Source organism: Varroa jacobsoni, unplaced genomic scaffold (genome assembly GCF_002532875.2).
Source record: "Varroa jacobsoni isolate VJ856 unplaced genomic scaffold, vjacob_1.0 scaffold_333, whole genome shotgun sequence".
Classification (NCBI taxonomy): domain Eukaryota; kingdom Metazoa; phylum Arthropoda; class Arachnida; order Mesostigmata; family Varroidae; genus Varroa; species Varroa jacobsoni.
In genome coordinates, this window is record NW_019213235.1 from 161091 (window position 1) to 182397 (window position 21307).

Here is a 21307-nt window from a genome sequence, read left to right on the forward strand (position 1 = left end):
AAGTCTTTGGTCGAAAGGGGGTCGCTGCTTCAAGAGCCGCCAACGGGGAATACTACAGTCTGTGCGAATAAAGTTATTCTTACAAATGTTTCACTAAATTATAAATCCAAATGATATCTGGTGGCCCTTGAGATTCCGGTAGTGTTAGCCAATTTGGAGACAGGACGCACTGGGTACAATCTGCGTTCTGTTGCCCATAATGGATGCGTTAATATATTTCTCTAATTCCAACCTGTGAAATATGAACGAGGAATAATGTTTATAGCTCAACTTCACTTGTTTTCCTCCTTATACTCCGCCATAGTAACTTAATACTTTGCAATTTTCAAACTTGTTTTAGTGCTTCGTGGTACTTTAGTATGAACTTGAGATGTGAAACGTTATCACCAGCATCATCATCTTCCATTGTGGCATCTTCGTCAATTCGTGTAATTTACGTCTGACGGAAGTGCATTTCAAGCTCATAGTTCGATAAGGTTTCATCGTTTCGGTAGGTCCAAACCACGTTTGCTAAGCCTAGGCACTTGAAGTACGTTACTAATTCTTTTGCTACACAGGCTTTTCGGAATTTTTGCGGCGCTCGGTATACTTCTGTCGGCTGCTGGTTGATGTCTCCATGACCTTGTATACAATTTGGGGATGGCCACTTCAACCAGTTGCTGCACAGGCGGAGGTCATCCACCTATGTTTTTTTTGTTGAAATAGAAATTTCTTCTGCCACGGTGTAAAGAAGTTTATTCCTTCTGCTACGCAGACAACAATTGCCTTGCACTTGCCTGAGTCGATGTGTTTATTGCCCAGGTAGACATTTCTAAGAAGATACTCTTCATAGGAAGCTTTTTCTATAATAGGGAGAGGGTGACAGGAAACCGGAGACGTACACAGACGGAAGCCGCGTAATTACGAAACCGAACTCGCGCACCCCATGATTTTTATAATAGTGTTCAGAGAAATTCGACGGTGTGAAGTTGCGAGATCGCGAGCGTCGGCCACGAAGAAATATTAATATGTTTATTTAATTGTGGCCTTCATACAGAGAATAAACAAATCAGTTTGGAAACTATCAAAGAATCAACAAACATACATACGCCTCAAAATCCTTAATCAGAAAACATCGAAAAATAATATTTATGAGTAAGCATCAAAGTTCGACTGATTGTATGACAGATACATTAACCGTCAGGTTTGCGGTCATATGAACATTTGAATTTCTGTCGACACGAAGCATGAAGAGCGCCACGCTATCAATCGTTTCCTTTAGGTAGGCTGAATCCTGCGCGGCAACAACAACCTTAGGACTATAGTCACATGCTGTCTTTAAAACACTGTCTGAAAGAATTAATAATGACTAATAAAGTAATTTAGGACATCTTGTAGTTATCAGCACATTTAAGATATTGTATTTGCTAGAACAAGTAGTGGTGAATATCAGGACGCCCATTTAAGTAAGCTTAGACCCAGGCCGGCAATGAACACTTAAAGCTACTATACGATACGCTCGTAAAAAGACACCATATATACCTATTATTTTCATCCAATAATAATAATAAAAATCCATGGTCTAGTCTGTAGAAAGAGTATTCTTGGTGGACAAATAGTTTTTTTACAATAATATCCTGTACGATTTGCAATAATTGTATACAAACGGAGAGGTCAAACTATGTTGCGCAAGATCAGGTAAACATCAAGAAACTTAATAGTATTGAGAGGTCACCAGTCATTCTAATATATCATTTACAGTAAGCGAGTGATTAATAACACCAGTTTGTGGAACTTGTTTAACAATGTCATTATCACACTTTGCCTGAATAGGCCAAATACGATATCTTTTTTAGATGAAAAGGGTTAGATTGGTAACAAGAGGTTCTGCTAAAAACTGGCATTTTTTATAATTCGGCTATTTCGGCGAAAATAGCATTAAATTTAGGTTTTAGGTTTTTCAACTATTATTAATAATTACAAGTTTATGCGAAAATAGAGTGTTCGGACATTTGAAAGGCTACCTGTCCTTTGAAATAATTGAGTTTATCTTGTATGCATACGATGAAAAAATGATTGTAGTAAAGCCAAGGTTAAGTATGAACCCTAAAATTAGCTATTTGCGCACCTGAAGACACATCGACTGTCCTTAAGGTCGAAATTTGTGTTGATATGTTTTTGTGTCGATATGATGTGTTTTTACATCGAGTGTGACGGAATAACGCCGATGTACATTCGTTGATAATAAATTGTCGTCGTAATATGAATATAACGTTTTTTGTCGTTAGGAAATTCCTATAAATAGTAACTTTATACGTGACGAACGTCAACTTGCTTATGTATGTATGTATAAATACAGAGTGACGCCGGCTCCAACGTAACAGGTACAAAAAAAAGTGGACTATAGTTAATATAGAATGTATCTTCCAGATAGCGGAGCGCATGCGCAAGTAGCATTGATGAGCATTCCTATTGGAGTGTCAGCACAGATGTTCGACAATATAGCATTCACCAAGCGTTATTTATCTATATATCAGTAAAATTTTGTGTTTCTTTGTCTATTTTTCCGACCGAAATCAACCCTTAGAATAATCGGATTGGGTTTTTTGTGGCAGATAGCTAGAGTGTCAATCCGATTACGGATGCGCGTAAAATGCAGTCGATTGGATATTTTTTTCCTAGGGGCAATTTGTTTGTCGCGCCGTAGACCTTAATCTTCATCTGGGCAATGTCCAGTGGTCGTTTTTAATAATGTTTGTCCTTTTCTGGCGATATTTTTTTTGCACATCGTTTTATACATGTGCTACACAAGACAAAATATTTTATACTCTTATAGAAGAAGAAATACTTTCCATTCTTATACAGGACAAATATTTTTCCACTGACAGAACGGTAGCTGAGTACTTACATGTAGGTGTATGCAAAGAGGTCGCTCTTGATACCGATCAAGATCATTTGCCGAACGGAACCAAAATGAACTACATCTTCCAATATATGCGTATCCAACATAACTCAGTGTCCGTTTCCAGGTTGAAAATATCCCCTGAAGGGTGAAAACATGGTGTTCTATGTTATGACGCTGATCAATGGATTTCGCGAAGTGAATATAAACACAATGCACATTTCTGTGCCTGAAAGGGATACTTCGGTGGGAAAAGGGTTAAAAGTCCACTGAGGGTTTCGTCTCGCCCACGTGGCAATGCCCATTTTTAATGCTGTTTTGAGTCACTGTCTGATCAGTTTCAATTGGGAAGTTGTAGAAGTTGTCAATATTATGAATAGTTTAAGTAAGCAGGTTGTTGTCAAAAGTTTTTAGAGGGAAATACGAAATGAAATATTCTATTGCTTCACAAAGTACCATTTTGTTAAAGTCGGTAATTTACTTCAGCTAATAGATTTTGACGAGCCTAGCGGAAATGTAATACTTTCTCTTAGAAATAAAAGTAAATATGAAGTGAAAAAGGCCAAAAGCCGAATTTTTACTGAATTATTCGTCTAGGTGACATCGGGCTGAAATATCTTTACATCGGAGTCTATGAAAAGGAATATTTCGCTGGTACCAATCGAAAGCTTTCGATGGGTTGAATTGGACCGCATATACGTTCATCTGTCTAATTATAAGCTTTCGGCCCGAAAGGTAAAAATTTGATATGATTCTTTACACAAGAGAAGTCTCCCTTGACGACAATCGATAAATCTGAACGATGAACCTAAAAATCATTGATAGTTTTAGCTGAAATTGTAAATAACAATGGTGTGAAAATGCGTTCTGAGCGACTTTCTAATAAACATCAATTGGAAGGTCAAGGCGGCAAATTTGAAATTGATTCTCGTGCAGGATATTTCTCTCAGGAAAACCTAAAACGTCGTGAAAAATATATGAGTTATAAGTATAAAACAATGTAATACATGAGTTCTGGTGGCATTCAATCAATTTATAAAGAGAATAAAATGAAAATATAAGGATATTTAATTATTGGTATCGAGCCAGAAATTCAATTAATACATCAATCGAAACCTATGAAATTATTAAGGACAATACATTTAGTTAAATATGTAACTATTTGTTATAGAAAAAGGAAAGATAAAAAATCTTCAATCTGAAATTATATAGCGTGTCAGAAGATGCAATAAAGATATTCTAAAATAAAAAATCATGACTTGAGCATGTAGAGAAATAATTGTTTGGGCTCTGAGTGCATTCTGTTCTGCACAAAGAACTGTCTAAAATACATTTTGTAGGCTTATATTTTCCCAAAATTTCTGTAAATATAATGGCTGGTTGATTTATGTGAGTAAGGAAAGCTTATATATAGAGCGAAACAAATTATCTTTATATTACTGAAGGTACATAGTAAATTAATTCGTGTTCGCTAATGAAAAATGCACTATAAGACATAATTTCAACATCTACTCTACCTACCAGTCATTTCTGTAAATATGAATAGGAGAAGATAATAAACCTATGCTATTAAGAAGTGTTCATCTTCGACTCATAACAATGCCAATCTTCAATAACTAGTACTACAAGCTTTGTGTATCTTCTCGTTTACAATTATCTCGCCTGGTCCCCTTCCTATAATAGCCTAATGTGGATATATCGTACCACCTTTCAGGCCGTTAGTAAGGTATATCGGTACACACATAGCTATGTGTGAAAGCGACTTTGACACTATTTGTTGATGGCTGTTTATAGATTTATTTGATGGTAGTTCTGAAGCAACAGTTCCACACTAAGTAGCACCTATGATTTCCCCATTTACTTATATAAATAGAAGCAAGTAACCTTTTTGATGCGGTTTTCTTAAAAACGAGAATTCGCACCATATCCGATCGGGTTTAAGCATTCTAGTTCTTCGACGGCGGTCCAATAGGCATACAAATAGACTTTGGCAGAAGATTTTATTATTTTCATTAGGAAACAATTGAGAACTTTAGAAAAATAGCCTCACAAAAAAAAGAAAAACATCATCTACTTGCTCATTTCTCAAGCGCTTAATATTCATATGGCGTTTTGTAGAAGCTTCGGTTTTGAAGAAGAAAATGGTGCGAATGAAGAACAAATCAAGGCTAGCGCAACGATAACTTGGGATACGGTAGGGTTGTGAGATAATTAAAGAGAGGGGTACGACACTCCTCAGGGATTATGCACACCAGACATCACTGTTAAAGCATTTGTGTGACACTGTGAGACCCTGACCCATTAAATTCTCGGCCCCGCATGCTTAGGTCTTGGTTTGGAACTGGGCAATTGGAGCAAGGTAACGCAGTAGCTGAAGTAATGTAATTAAATAGTACGGTAAGGACTACAACAAGGCGGGACAGTGAGCTTAATGCAACAGAGCAGCAACAAAGTTGGGTTCAGAATTCATATTCAGACAGAGCGAGCCTTAACGCTCTTTAGGCTAGAGCAGGACAGGTATAGAGTAACATTTGCATGGCGCGCGGTGCGTCTGTCTAGTACGGATAATGCCCGAGAAGGATATAAATAAGTGTTTTAGCTTGCTCTTTTTATAGTTAAAAAATACATCTCTGGCATTAATCGTTACCATGCATTCAAGACTTAGCAGGTAGGACAACAACACTATTTTAAACAGTTTAAGCGTCCGTCGTTGTAAAACATAAAGCTCCTAGACAAACTGAATCTGCTTTGAACTGAAGGCACAATCGCTCAATCTTGACTTAGGTGCGCTAAAGCATATTGGCGCCTTAACGAGCACAATCTCATAACTTAAGCGCAATCTTTGTGATGGTTTAGGGAGTCTGTTTTTAGAAATGTTCGAAAATTATCCCTTCGTGCAAGGAAAACATCTGTACTAATTCATTCCAGTGTTTTCGAGGAAATCGTTTACAGCGAACGGGTCATCTAAATAGAGCGCAGACGAGCAAACATTGTTGAATTTATACTAGACCGTCGACGCCCGCGTTCGTAGTGAGACATTTGTCAAGCCACATAGCCGCAAGTGCGCTCCGTTTATCGTCCCGTGTCATAGGATTCTAATCGGCCCACATTACTCGTTTAGTATAAACGTACCCTACCATCAACTCTAGACCAGCTGAAGCAAAATCTCCGAAGACCGGAACATGGAACTGATTCGGGCTGCAGCAATGCGTTTGTATCATGATAGTCACTAATGATAGAAACGGTGATTTAAGCTTACATCTCCCAAGAACCATACTGGAAACTTTTTCCCTGTGGTTTTTCTATTGTATCCAAACTCTGCCAATCTGTAATCCCATCATCATTTCCTAATTATTATGACCTGCTCAGTCAGCCTTGTGGATAAGCAGCGGCATAAGGAGCGACTATAACATGTATCTGTAGCGCGTGAGCATACATAGGAACAAGTGTTGAAATCAGTAAGAAAAATCCCCTTATTGGAAATAAAAAAGTATAAGACTGACCTTGCTATCAGGAATAGTAGGAAAAATAGAATTTTGCTCATAAGGTAGCAAGATGGATCGATTGACAACTATCTACATGAAGATGGTTATCAAATAGCCAAAAGAGCCCAGTTAACCGCTCGGTAAAAAGACCGGGGCAAATACAACTATCGCCCGAACTCTTTCGTACTGATTTCGATCTCAGCATTGTTTTAGTGGGTAAAGGTGTTCCAAGTTTTCTAAGCAACATGCCTTGCAAACGGTGAACATGCAAAAACCTTATGGTGCAAAAACTATCCTTTCAGCTACTGCTTTACTACATAATAAAGCTTTATGAGGCTTTTCGAAGAAATGTTTATCTATTTTATCACGCAGCTGGCACCCTGCTGAGGTGCGTTAAACCGGATAATATTTGGATCTGCACTGAGAGCTATATAAACTTGGCAGATTTTGATACGGCAATATGCCTAGACCAATGGCTAAAGAAGACCAGCTTCTTTTTTCCTACAGAACGCGCCAGATCAGGTCATTTGCAGAAATTCTTATGGCGCGAAAGTGAATTAGTGAACCATAAGCATAATCACCTATTCCTTTTTCTTATATCAAGTTGCCCCTCCACATTATGCCCAGGCTCTATACTGAAGCAGGCGTTAAAAAAGCTAGTAAGAAATAATTTTTCAAAAAACGACTTTTTTTTTGCGACTAGCGAAGGCTTCATATACCGGATGGTTGGTCATATGTTTCTTCTAGCTCTCCGGCGGCCTGGCGTGAGCACGGTAAAACAAGGTACATTTTTTTAATAAAATTTATTTCAGACAGTTATATCCATATCGAGTCAATCCTCCGACCTCTCACCTACACTGCGCCAATTAAAGAAATTCACAGCGCATTATCTTACCTTTGAAGCTACCCCTCCAGAGAACGAAGACGAATATAAAGATCTCTAAAACGGGTCAAAATCACCCTACAACTTTTTAATACAATATGTACACCTAGTTGTAGTAAAATTTTCATCATTTTCTATTTGATTAGAATTATATAGTTCTTTTAATAGGCTAGCAATATATTGCTTTCCAAACGTATCAGGCCCGGCTTTTTACGTAACCCAGATTGCTTTTGATGACATATAAACTTTTCTCGCTGAAGTAACTGAATTTCAGATTTACAAACAGCTAAACTGTTAACTTTTACTATTTCTATCCCTATGTAATATTACAAGACGTTTTTTGATCGACTGACAATAACGTATTCAGAATGAAACTGATAAAAGAAGAACTTAAATTTCGAGCACCGGTCGTCCACAGAATTGCGTGACCTTATGGCATTCCAAAAAATATTGCTAAGTCTAAAAGGCGGCTCAATCTTATGAGGTCGCCTAACATTCTCATTGGCCTTTTGAGCAGTGCAATAGAAACCCACTCTGAGACTCTCTGGAAAACTTACGTTAGCTTTATCTAAGACACTCTTGTATGAATTGCAAACGATGACAGTTTGTTTCATTGTGAGCCCAGGGGAGAGTGTTTTTTTGGGGTTAAAATGCCACATTTGAACGTAACAAGTCGAGTAGCCACCTTAATTCATAGGTCGGTGGTAACGTTAGCACGTTAGTTCAACAATTAGTTTTGTCTCAGACTAAGCGTTAGACTGGGCGCTTCTGGAGCAAGAAGCTGCCAAATGTTTGTTCGGTCTATGATACGGGTACCTTGCCTAAGGGGTTATTCAAATGCGGTGTTTCAAGTCCAGAAATACTGTCTTGAACCTTTAGGATGTACTTCTAGTCAACCATCCGAAACTGATGGGGATCGCCTAACGAACTTTTAAAGGAAGACAACTCGTGAATTGGCCAAAAAGGTGAAATGCGGCTATCATCAACAGTTTTCCCTTAAAGAGATTGACCTATAAGTTTGAGTGCCTCGTAAACTGTGTTAAGAACAGGAACAATAAGCTCTCCGTTATCCTTTAACATTATAGTACCACGATCCTGTGCAGAGTCGCTACAGGTAACGAGAAGTACTCTGTCTACGTTTTAATATGAAGCAAAGAAGGTAATGAATCGCCTCGAAGCGTACGCCTACTTAAGCCTAGAATTAAGCCAGATCTTCATCCAAGAAAGGCTACTATCTGCGTCTTTAGGCTTAACTGACAGCTCGATATGGCTAACTCTCATCGGGCAAACAAAACTGTCTAGCAGGAAAGACCTGCAAGATGAGATAGTGTCATCTTTCTCCATCACAATGCCACACTAGCCATAGAAAATGTTATAAAGTGCCCTTGCGAGAGCCGGAGTGTGAACTTTTTTTAGCATCAGATCAACACATTTCCCATGCACGGACAAATAAAGTAGAATGTTTTATTATGAAAGGATCTTATCACAATGAGTTCATTAACCTTAGATTTGAGAATGTTAATGGGATTTATAGAACAAGCAAGTTGGTTGAAAGGTGGAAGAAATTTAAATATACAATAAATACATCTGTTGCTAAAAGGTAAGTAAAACGCTGTATTTTTTGTGAGGCGGAAAATAAATTGGCGTTATTATATGTAAATCTGGACCGAGATCTCGGAAATGGCTTTAACAGCTCTCATGATTGTTTTATGTGTGGACTTTGTTTGACGAAAAAGATTGATGATAACACTGCAATATCTGCAGCGTAAACTTAGTCTTCTGTTCCAAAAAACAAACAAGGTACAAAAAATCCCGTAATATACCCTAGTGTAAGCGGGGGGAAAGCTTAATAGCTCTTCTAAGCAAATGTGAGATATCCGATCCAGTTTAGACCATCTAGTTTTTTGACGGCAATCCAATAGGCATACAATTAGACCTTGGAAGAAGGTTTGATTATTTTTATCAGGAAACAATCGAGACCGTGGATTTTCAAAGGGAAAAATCAACCCTACTTATTTTGCTCTGCACAGTTAAATATGGCATTTATTTATAGGATTATTCCACGTTTGTATTTTTTCCAGGCATGCAATTTTCGCCACTGTTTTTTTTGTCAATCCAATTCTACACACAGAAGCGACCATAGCAAGCACTGACGCTGTTTTTGAAAGGTTCCGCAATCTGTCTGCAAATTCTTGGTTTGAAAAGATAGGATTGTTAATATCAGTAGTACAAGTTATCATCGAAATGATGCCCTTCAACATGGCCCCTTGTCGCCTGTATGTTAGAATGGAATAGATTTATTATTTGAATCCTTGTTCGAAATATGTGTGCGTTCGACTGTCATTTACTACTTAGCCTGTGGTCCTCTTCCTTTAATTGGTTTAGCGTTTGTCTTTTCTGGGTAGATTCTTGTATTAAGTTTCCTTTCTGTTTTCTTGATGGCTCATTTATCAATGTTCAATCAGAGATTTAGCCATCCAAGCAAAGTTTCAGTATAGTATAGGGGGTAAATGCAACCTCCCTTCGGTCACTAGCAGACGTTGTAAGTTCAGTGCAATTTCTAGAGCAACACTAAACATCGCGCCTGTTTGTAACTCATTTCTATAAACAGTTAGCATTGTGTTTTATAACTTATTTTATTTATATTCATTCTCGAACATACAAGTTAAGTACCTATGGTTTGTACATCTATGGGTGAAGGTTAGCTAGGTAACCCCCCTACCGTGGTAAGGAAGATCCATATCATTATCTTAAAAAGGGGCGGGACTATCATTATTAATAGTACTTCTAGTAAATGCGATTGTGATTTTTTAAACATTTTTCGCCGTTTTTCGTCACGTAGGTTGTCTCCTCCCTATGCACTATATGGAATTTCTAAATATATTATGATTATCTTTGCAATTATTTCACCAGAGGTAACACATGCCTCAGATAATATTCAGCTGCTATGGAATACGTCTTCTACTTGTATCTGTGATACTTCGAATGAAGTCAGCGTGAGCTATTCTAATTAGGTACGAGGAATACTCGTTGTATTTTCGGATCCATAGACTGATAGAGATACAGACTGAATAAAAAAGGGGCCTATATACAAAGGCTGACAATCATATATGGCTCCATTGTAGTTTAGTGGTTTTGTCTTAGGGACAACTGTTTTCATTTATTGTTACCAAAAAGTTGTTTTTCAATAACGAGTGGGCCGCGTACATGGCGCGGCTACGGAGTCTAGCCCGCATCTCACAACCCCCGTAGTAACGTTTAGAGAAACGTCAATGGCTAAAGCTATGTAGTGCTGCAGGTTAAAGACAAAATGCTTCAATTTCGTCAAACGATTAGAGAGTGTACTATTTGGCTATAAATACTTGCCATGGCTATTCTGTGTTTTAATGTAGATAAAATACACAGGTGACGACTCTTGATGTTAAAAGCTTTTTTACGTTAGAAGGGCTTCGCGCATACTATAGATAGTCGCGTTGTTTTACTTATCAGGACGGATAGTGATGCTGAGACAGTCGTCAATTATATTGTTGAAACACAACGCCTGTCTTTAACTAGTCACCATTGACTGAGAGAAACGATGATGAGGGAAAGATCATGACGAGGTTGTTTAAGACCCACCTAAAATTATGTCCCAGAGATTCCATCGTCGTACCCTGCTGTCAGTCACACCGGAAGTTCGTCAGCATCCGTATGTCGTTCGACCAGTCTATTGATCATTGTCACCAACAGTACCAATAGCGGGCACACAAAGATGGGAGAAAGAGTGTCAAAATTCAAAACAATTTTCTCCATAGTAAGAGGCTGGAAAAATGCGCTTGTGTTGGATTTTGTGGGTAACGATAATATTGGCTGGTATAAAGGATGTCTATGGGCTACACCTTCGCCAGGAGTGGGAGAGCGAAGTACGTCGATTTACGACTGTCCGTTTGAAGATGACCAAAAGGCCAAGGTAGCAGAGTTCACGGCCCGTTACCGGCAGCTGACGCGAGCACCAAGGTTAGCACCACCGTCCGGACAATTTCACCGTAACGAATTTGATTTCATAGCGGTACTAGGTTTTAGCGGACACACAACAATACTTCAATGTATAGATAAACGAGACAAAAATGGCGTGTCATACGCTTTACGAAGAGTTAAAAAGGAACAGAATCATGGCAAAGCAGCAATGCGTGAAAAGCATATTCTTTTAGCTGTTGACTACCCTTTTATCTTAACGTTATATGAAACTTTCTACGACAATGCGTATATCTACTTTATGATGGAACTTTCACCCTGCGGAACTTTGCTTGCCTACACAAATTGCAAACACGTAGGAGAAGATCTTACAGTTTTTTGGATAGCTCAACTCGTATTAGTTGTCGAATATCTCCACGCTGCTAATATCATTCACCGGGACATCAGACTAGGCAATATGTGGATACAGTGTAACGGCTATATCAAACTGGCTAATTTTAGTGCAGCAAAATGTCTGGATGAATGCGCGAACGGCAGAACTAGAACCTTTCGCGGCACCCTGTACTATATGGCTCCTGAAATTATGTGCAGAAAGTATTACGGCAAAGAAGTAGACTGGTGGACGGTGGGCATAACGACCCATGCACTTCTCTATGGTAAGTCACCTCTCCAGGTTATGCATTCGAGGTATAACGAAGAAAAGCTACGGCAGACCATAGGAGATGGTTTTTCGCAGGATTATTTTAAGGACGTTAGCGATGCAGCCAAAGACTTCATGTATTGGACACTTCGGGTCGATCCGATGTTCCGTTTAGGCGTCCAGCGACCGGGACAAAGCCCTATGAAAAGGCATGTTTTCTTTGTTGGAATAGATTTCAAAGCACTATATCTGCAAAGAATACTGTTTCCCAGATTTCCGTATATGCCTGTTCCACTCGAATTTATCGAACCATCAAGGGATGAACTTCGCTTTCAAACTCCTGCCATAAATATAAATGATGATGAATATGATTGCTTCTAAAACACGGTTAGGCGAAGCCAGTTAACGAAAGTCTATTGCATAGTTTTCGCATAGATACACGCCGCCATTTCAGCGCGACCAGGCGCCCCTTAGGGTCGTAAGACTGGTAAAAGGAAGGTAGACTTTTACGTGAGGTACATAGCAATTGCCTAAACGCGCCTGTGTACTTTCTGAAGCGGACGTTGTATGATTTGAAACAGGCCGATCGGGTTTGAGACAAATGATTTGGTGAAGTTCAATAGCGCTTCAGTACTCTATCGAAGAAGTATCAAACTCGTGCTATCCCCGAATTCTTATGATGTTTGAAAGAAGCTCGCTGGTTGTAATAAATCTATTCTAAATTCTTTTTCAAATCACATTTTAACGATGCTTAGTTTTCTATTGCTCTAGATTTAACAGTTCCAGGTATCCATGATTGACAGCCATGTTTGCTGTCTACTACATTTGCTGCTAAAGCTGGAAATTTGTATTCAAAACCTCACTCTACGAATTGCTCCATTAGACAGGACCAAAATCCGGGTACTTTGTGGTGCGCACACATCTTAAAGGTTCCAGTTTCCCTGTATATTTGGTAGCAGGTCGAATTTAGGTAGCATCAGTGCACTCGTTAGGATGATCAAATCGAACATTCCCTGTCGCACTCCACGTACCCCAATCGCATCCCTTCGTGTTCCATTACAGCTAATCACTCCATAAGACGACGAAATATTTCGTGTTGGAAGCCCGTCATCTGAAGCAATACGAGCATAGAACTCAAAAGATTCGCTCAAAAATTCTGCGTAAATGTAAATGCTTTATTCTGTGCAAGGTACCGCGTGCTCCTAGACATAGTTATTCCTGACCCATTATCTTGAGCTAATTCTGCATGTCAAATTAAAACCTACCTTAACTTTCAAGCTTTTATCTTTTTCTTAACTGCCAGAAGAACTTCACAACTAAGCAATTCACAACTATGCCGTTTCCTGGAGAAAATACCGCAACAGAAACAAAAATGATTTTCGTCAAAACTCCCATTATGGAAGGGATTAGTATTATTATCGTTAAAATAATGCGATCCTTGATGGTGGTGTAGTGTGTTTTAGTAAAATTGACCCCTTCATCCTCGAAACCTGTCTTCGACAATTACAATTGAGTATCATTGATTTTTTTTTTATCTGTAATTCTATATTTTTTTCTTCGGTTTTCGTAGACAGATATTGTTACCATATGATCTCCTGTTTGTTTATATTTGTGCTATACGGGTTATCTTATGATCTACACGTACATCCATTTTGTGATTTTGATTCTCATTTCCAAAATACATAAACGGCCACGTATCAGCCGACGAAGAAACAGTGTCTGAGCGCTAATTTAAAAAAATTGTTAATCTGACACTATTGCCTGCCAGTCACGTTGTGATCTAGGTTCTATCCTTCATTTCTAATTCTTCATTTCGCATTGGGAGCCAGCCGGCCGTCTGGTGGAATGGTTAATGGCGATATCGGACGTAAAACTTGAAACAGAAAGGTAGACTCAGCTACGATTCCTAATATAATAGAAACTTTATGATCGGATCACTTTTACATGGTCTATCGTCAAAAGCACCCCAAGCCTTCATCATCATAAACTTCTCTCCTTTACGATTATTGTCTTTTTCTTCTTTTGTAGTTATCATAGAGTAGTAACTACCGTGTTATAAACCATATCCACCTTTTCGGGATTTGTCGCCTGTTCGAATTTTTAGGTTAGTTATTTTTTGAAAGATTCAACCGAATGAAATCGTACTTTATAGGCAAAAATATCGTTTAAATAGTGTATTGTAGGTTAAACACCATATTAGAAAAATCTAGCATGTGAAGTTAGCTCATGTAGGACAACTTGTCCCATTGACTGCAGCTGTTCTCCTCACCTAAACCTGTTCTGAGTCCTTTTCAAATACGATTAACATATAATAATAATAATATATGAGCACTAGATTTGCCTCTTAGCTTGGGAAAGACATTAAAAATACACTAGTGGCTTGTTCGAAGATAATGGCGAAGGATATCAACAAAGAGAACGCGCTCTTGGAGGTGCTTTCGAGTTTGTTACTTACCTGGGGTACTATCCTTAACGTGGGACAAGAAATCGAGATGTATGGAAATCACTGATTCACGTTACTCGATGGACGTTCAAAACATTCGTTAAACATACATTTTAGCAGGCTCATTCCTAATGGTTTATGGTTGCCTTATGACGTTCGTCGAGGTTCTGCTAACAGACTAGCTTCTCTAGACGTCCACCGCAAACACTATTTTTCATCCCTAAAAAACTATGCGCAGATGACATAGCAAGAGTCTACATCTATTTCTAAAAACTCTTTCTACTTAATATAGAAGCAGGGCTTTGTAAGCTCGGAAATAAATGAAATAAAAAGATAAGATTAGTCATCAGTTGTGAAAGAATTAAACGTATGCAATCGCAAGTACGACCACTAGCTCCCACGACACCGGAACGACGAATTAAGTTGATTAGAACCTCTGATTTTGCTGTCTTTCTGCAGACGCGTGTCTCTTTCAAATCAGTGAATGCCAATTATAGATTACTTATTATTTTTAAATCATAAACTACTCAATACAACTATAAAGGCATCATATTGGCAAAAAAAAAGCATCATGATCCTTATCCTGTATTACACGCTGAAAGAACGAAAGACACTTTTTTGTTAACATGCATGAAGTACTATGCAAACGCTAATGCTATATTGCGAGTATTTATAGTATCTTTTGAAAACTTCCCGCCATGCACTAATATTTTTTTAAAACAGACGCCTCCAGTCTGACGACTGTTTTGCGAAGCCGGGATTCTAATAGATTACACCTGCAGCTTCAGGTCCAGCGTGTTTTTGATCTCATTCCGTTAAAAAGAATGAACTTATATGACTAAAGCTACATATGACTACGATGGTTACTATAACATTTGTATAATATGGACTGTCTGGACAAATGTCTTTTATGTAAAAAAAAATCCGATTGAGAAAACCGCTTACAAACACCCCTTCGCCGGTTTCGCTTGATTTGCAATGAGTTAACAATGAAGTACCAATTTCTGAAGTTGGTAACGAGTGTTTCTCAATTTTGTGATTTCGAATAACGTCTGTTCATTCGAGTCGTTGTACAATAAGCATTTAGTAGGCTAATGCTAGTTCTAATTATCCGTTTAAATATTTTCCTATGTCTAGTCCGTGTTTCGACAGCCCGTCTGTTTTACTGTTATACGAAGTGATTGTTCCATACCGAAACGCTTTTCCACACGATGAAGGATGTTTGTAAGCTCAGGACTGACGCCAAAGCAGACGATGCTAAGTGTTTGATAGGACATGGATGGAATCGTTTCATTTATATAGCACATTATAAATCGCTGCCGCCTGGAGGAACCATCGATTCGGATCTCTACTATATAATACGCTAATAGAAAAATAATATCGACTGGAACATCGATAAAATAAAAGGGTCGTAGTTACTATAAATATGCCAAATCATATACGTCTTCAGCTACCTGTAAAAAAAAAAACTAAAAGAAGTTTGATAGGAAATTTTGATGTATTCATCGTTTATTCTGCTTTGGTCTTTGCAGCACTCCCCTGATCGCGTTAATCTAGTTTCAACGAGGGAACGCAAAAATTATTTGCTACAATTTTTTTCCCAAGAACCACATAAATAAAGTGATATTTATTACTTAAAAAAATGGCAGATAGATCTCGGTTAAAATGGCAAACTTATTGCTTTGAAATACATAAACCATATCTATCTAAATTTTGGCTTAAAAACCGTCAATCTGTTTTCGATCATCCAATATTTACTTCAGGTTATTGGTTATCCTTGGCTACAAACTGATTCAGTCTCATTAGAGAATAATGAGTTTAGGAGCAGAGATACTGTTTAATAGCAAAAAGCAATGCATAATGATAAATTTGGCACTTTTCAATGCTGAGAGCGCTGGTTACACTCGCCAAAAGTTAGGAGGAACATGGGGAAAGCGGCCTTTAGCGAAAGGACAGTTCACTGCTGGTGTAATCAAATTGAAAAACTAAAAAGCACGGAAAGGATATACTAATCCCAGGAAGGACAAGATGCTCTGATGACGCAAATTTCTTGTTTACAGCAATGGCGTTCCAAAGGGGGGCATTTTGCTTGTGGTAGCTAATATAACAATATAATAATAATAACATTACACATAACAAATCTATTTTGTACTCTTCTTATTTATCTTTCATAACATCTCTTCTTCTTAGCCTTTCATAACATGCAATTCAAGACGTACTATAATAATTTGATAAGTAACGCATCAACCATGCCAACTCAACAATTTTCGAGAGCAAACCAGGTCGTTTTTCCGCTCGAAGTCCTTAAATGTGGTCGCCTCGTTTGTGTTCTTCAACATTCTAATCGACGTTCTTAAAATGGATGCAAACAAAGTATTGTTTAAGTGAAGACCCCTTTGCTCAATTTTTACCCATAGCCAGAATCCCAATGTAAATATTTACAAAAATTTCGTCTGCTAACGATGCGTAATTCAAAAGCAACTCGAACTTTTCGACCCGCTAAGTTATTCCAGCCTTACTTTTGATCGTTAGCACCCATTGTTGCATAGCGCAACAGCTTCACTGGACACATTAAAAGCGTCTTACATTCAATGAACGAGCTCTGCCGGAACATTTCTTTCCGTAGCAAAAGACTTTGGCGTTAAGTTAAGCTAATATATAACTCGCTGCGTCTATGTAAGTGAGCTGCTGTTGGTCAATGTTTTCTTACATGGTAAAAGGTGCTACCGCTGTTAATAAAGTCAGTTTAAATTTTTCAAAATCGGCCTCTAAAAGACATTCCCAAGTTCCACCTAACAGTTTAAATATTCCACATATGTCTGTCAAGAGAAGAACAAATAAAAGTTTTTGTAAGCTTAACGTAATGCTAAGTATGTTTGAATATCATTAGAATTACCTTAAAAGTACAATAACTCATTTTTTAATAAGTTCACATGGAATTGATTAAGCTGAGTATATATACGGAATATTCTTGTAGCAACGGCCACGGGAACCTAAACAATTTTTAGAAGAAAGGTGTTTTCTATTATATCCTGCTATTACGAAGTCCTATGGTTTTACTTATTTTTTCTCCAGCTTTCTTTATATATATTAGTATAGTAGCATATAGTAAGACGCATTGTTTTGGGAGATAACTACAGTGGGGTTGGCCCATGTTTTTTATTTAAGTATTTCTTGGTTGCGGTCATACTTTATATGTATACGCTCTTCTCGTATTTTTCAATTCCACTCTATTATCCCTTTATGGACTTTTTCCGTATTTATCGAGAATATCGGTTTTCGACACAGGAAAGCAATCTAGGTGTAAATCTCGCAAAAGCTATTTTGAATCATTAAAACGAAAAAAAAAACGGATGGAAAATTCGGGTTCTCAGAAAGGAATGTTTGCATAAAATGAGGTTAATCAATTATTATTTCAGCTTTTGTTTTTTTACCTCTAGCGCCTAATTTTTCTTTCACGATGTGTTGAAAACTACAGAAGGACTCTTTGTTCCACACATGATCTCAAGAAGTTATGAAAGCAACTTGTGACATCTTGTCTCGAATAGGACGCCTAGTGAGAAGGTGAATAGTGCGATCAAAACAAAACATTGCATGCGAAAAAAAAAAGCTGTTAGAAATCGCTGAATAATCGAAAAGAGAGAGATATATCTCAGCAGTTCATTAAACGCTTCGAATCGCATAAGACTCACAATTACTATTTCAATTGCTAGAAATTTTATGCATAGATATATCTTTAATGGCAAGCACATATCTTCATACATAATTTTTTCTTCAATAAATAACACTTAATCGTTAATTACCACAATACGTATTTTTGGCATTTATTTCATTCATATCAGTTTTTTTTGTTTGTTTATTTCACATATACGCTCGCGTATCGTTTGTTACATTTATTACGCGCATTTTTTTAATAGATACGTTGATTTTCTTTATATTTTTAAATAGATTCTGTTTTTGTGTATTTTGTTTTCTGCTCATATTCTGTAGTGCACTGTGTTTTCACAGGTGCGCAATTTGTAAGTATATTCGTTCATTCAGTCACTCAGGTGCTATTTAACCACCATTTACAAGGTGGGCGCAGGTTCCGTTCGGTCACTAGGGGACCATTTTAAGTTCAGCGCCATTCTTAGGTGAACGCTCAACATATTATTATTATTATATATATCATGTTATATATTATATTATGACTATACTCATTCGAGGTAATACTAGCAAAGTATCTATGTCCACGCTTGTGTATTGGTTAAATGGTTAGTTCAATCAAAGAGTTCCACATCCACAGCCCAAAGTATGCCGGACTGAAATGATGAGCTAGAACAAAAAAGACGGCGAAAGGAAAGCTCCTGGGCTAACCCAGTTCAATCCAATAATTAAACCTTATCGCACAAAACGGTCTAGCTTTAACAAATAAAGTGAACATACATTACGGAATATTGAGGCGTCAAGTCAGCGCCCAGATATGGTGAAATTGTGACTATCAATGTATATATCAGGCGTGAAACTATGTTGATAATATTATAAGATATGCTTTTTTTAGCCGCTCAAACGTGTAGCGTTAAGTTTATTTTAGAGGGTAGTTTTCCATATTTAATAAGGGCAAGTTTATGTTGAATTGGACATCGTTTGTTGGAGAAGCCTTGTCTTGAAGTGCCTCTCGTTAGGAATCATCCGTGTAGTTCTCATTTCCATACTATAGTTTGCGAGCTTTTCTGTTAATATCGATTGGTACTCCACTTTCATGTAAACTATAATTATGTATTATATAAGATACCATTGGTTACACCCCGTCACATAGATGTGTGTGCACAAATTGGGCAAGTGGAAACTTAACTCGACCCCTAAAAATCAGTTAATTCGTGCTTAATGAGTAGTTGCAGCCTTATTATATATAAAAGATACTTAAGGAAATTTTGTAATTATTGACAAACGAATTAAGTTTTTATCGGAATATGGTAAGTATGTGCAAAAAACAACATGAATGAACAACATGAGTGAAGGGAAAGAAGAGCTGCAAACCTCTACACCAAGACAAGATCAAGGCGGATCGCATTCGTGTCGCCGCATCGCACATAGCGATCGACCCAACTAATAGGTATAAAATCAGTGAAAATTCATTTACGTCGGTGATATTATAAGAGATCATGCTACAGTTATCATTAGATGGCATCCATACCAAGCGTAAAATATCACTACGGAACCAATCGTTTTCTACCTTTCTGCTTCTAAGGTATGGTAAGAAAATTTTTTCACACGTTCCATCTGTATAAGGTGCTCGTAAATTACCATGAGAATAACATTAAGATCAATAGACATATATGTCATTTGCCTATACAGCGTTGTGGTCTCAAGGTTGTTGCTTGTTTTCTGTTGAGCTTCTTGAGCTCCTAAGACGAGTTAGTTAAAAGAAAAATGGACCGTCCATCTCCGATTTCCATTGTCCGGTGACACTGCATGGCGCTCATGATGCCTTCTGCATTCATTTATGCGTCGTTGCAACGTCTTTCCCAGATCTCAAAGTGTACATAAACTGACAGCTGACTACGGTCTCGCTTGCAATGGAATAAGTATTTTTAAGACGGAAGAACCTAATCCAGCTCCTCTTGCCACTTGCTTCATATTACCTAGTGCTTCAGCGGGATAGAAAGAAAAAAACGTAAACGCCATTCATACGAGGTAAACCTTGTCGAGAAAAGATAAGCACGGCCTCATAATCGACACATGCTACTGCGGTAGACCACGGCAGATCAGGAGCTTAGTTTAAATAATATATTTTTAAAAAAGAAGTATTACTTTCCTGAGCATTAGTTATTGTTTTAAAAATGTATATTAAGGAAATTTTCGTCTGCCGTTCCGTTGCTACCTTCGGCACCTACTTCCATTAAAAATTATACGGGAGGTCGTGGTTCCCTCTCCATAATTGCAGAACACTGATTCAAGCAAAACTATTCACAGATCCGATAGTTTGGCGAATCCTGAAATCACTCATCTGGAAATCACGCATCCAGTCAATCCATTTCATTATATATATTATGTTTTTAGTACATGTATAAATGTAGATTAGACACCCATTGTGGGTGAGAGCTTCGTAGAAATATAGAGCGCGTATTGTCGGTAGATCACGCAAAGGAAAAATCTCGCAATGTACCTTTTGCTGTCGCCGCTGTGGTTAAAATTATTGTTGTAGTTAGGGTTGCCTGTACGTTTTCTGTGACTTATGTTCTACCTGTTACGTCACCTTCTGCTAGCCGGCTATCATACTTCGAGAGATTCGTACTTGTGTCAGATTTTTAGCGGCCAAAATCTAGCACCTGTGCGGTTGATATCTGTCGGGAGACGTGTCCTGCATGAATGATAGCTATATATATATATATATATATATATATATATATATGTGGCACATACGAACTCATCTCCAGAACGTCCCGACAGCTTAGCACAGTACGATATTATGGGATAGGAAGCGCTGCACCAGGCTATCTCAATCTCTTTCCACTGAAAAATTATATCAACCCAATGTACTGAAAGGCACAGTACTTACGTCAGTCTACCTACAGATCGACGCCTATCGTATACGATAGACTCGATTTACGCCGACGGATCAAGATACAATAGTAGGGCTCTCCCTATCAAAGGAAACAGATACTCTTTCATTTGGGTACTTTTGAATACTTGTTAGTCTTGGCGCTATCGTAGAATCATGCGTGATTATCGTCATTCTAAAATGAACATCGGCACTTGATTGGTTAGTCAGTGACTTGATTAGGTAGACAAAGCCGTTTGATTTTGAATGAGCAAAAAATATGCTCTGTTACATTTTATCTTTTTTTTCATTTCATCTTCACAAGCAATAACACCTGGTATTGTTAAAGCTTTAGTGTTAAGCGATGTTTGGCTGCCAACCATTCACTCAGTTTTTTTTAACAGTAACCATCCTTAGCTTTTTTTTTTTCATTAGAGTAATGTATGTTACTTTTATGATGCGAGACACATACATGATTCAGGCATACACGCCACTTAC

The 21307-nt window shown here is 37.8% G+C and overlaps 1 protein-coding gene across 3 annotated transcripts; it reads left to right on the forward strand.

The window, feature by feature from the left end:
* Positions 1-10782: 10782 nt before the first annotated feature.
* Positions 10783-15952, forward strand: LOC111259458 (cAMP-dependent protein kinase catalytic subunit gamma). 3 transcript variants are annotated; one of them, XM_086967912.1, is made up of 2 exons: positions 10783-11859; positions 15819-15952. In XM_086967912.1, the coding sequence occupies exons 1-2, from the start codon at positions 11001-11003 to the stop codon at positions 15827-15829; spliced, it is 870 nt and encodes a 289-aa protein (XP_086824038.1). In that variant the 5' UTR covers positions 10783-11000; the 3' UTR covers positions 15830-15952. The 3 variants fall into 3 exon arrangements, with proteins under 3 accessions (XP_086824038.1, XP_022687240.1, XP_022687241.1); XM_022831505.2 differs by lacking the exon at positions 15819-15952 and adding an exon at positions 15424-15709; XM_022831506.2 differs by lacking the exon at positions 15819-15952 and having other exon boundaries at positions 10783-11245; positions 11705-12588.
* The last annotated feature ends 5355 nt before the right edge of the window (positions 15953-21307 follow it).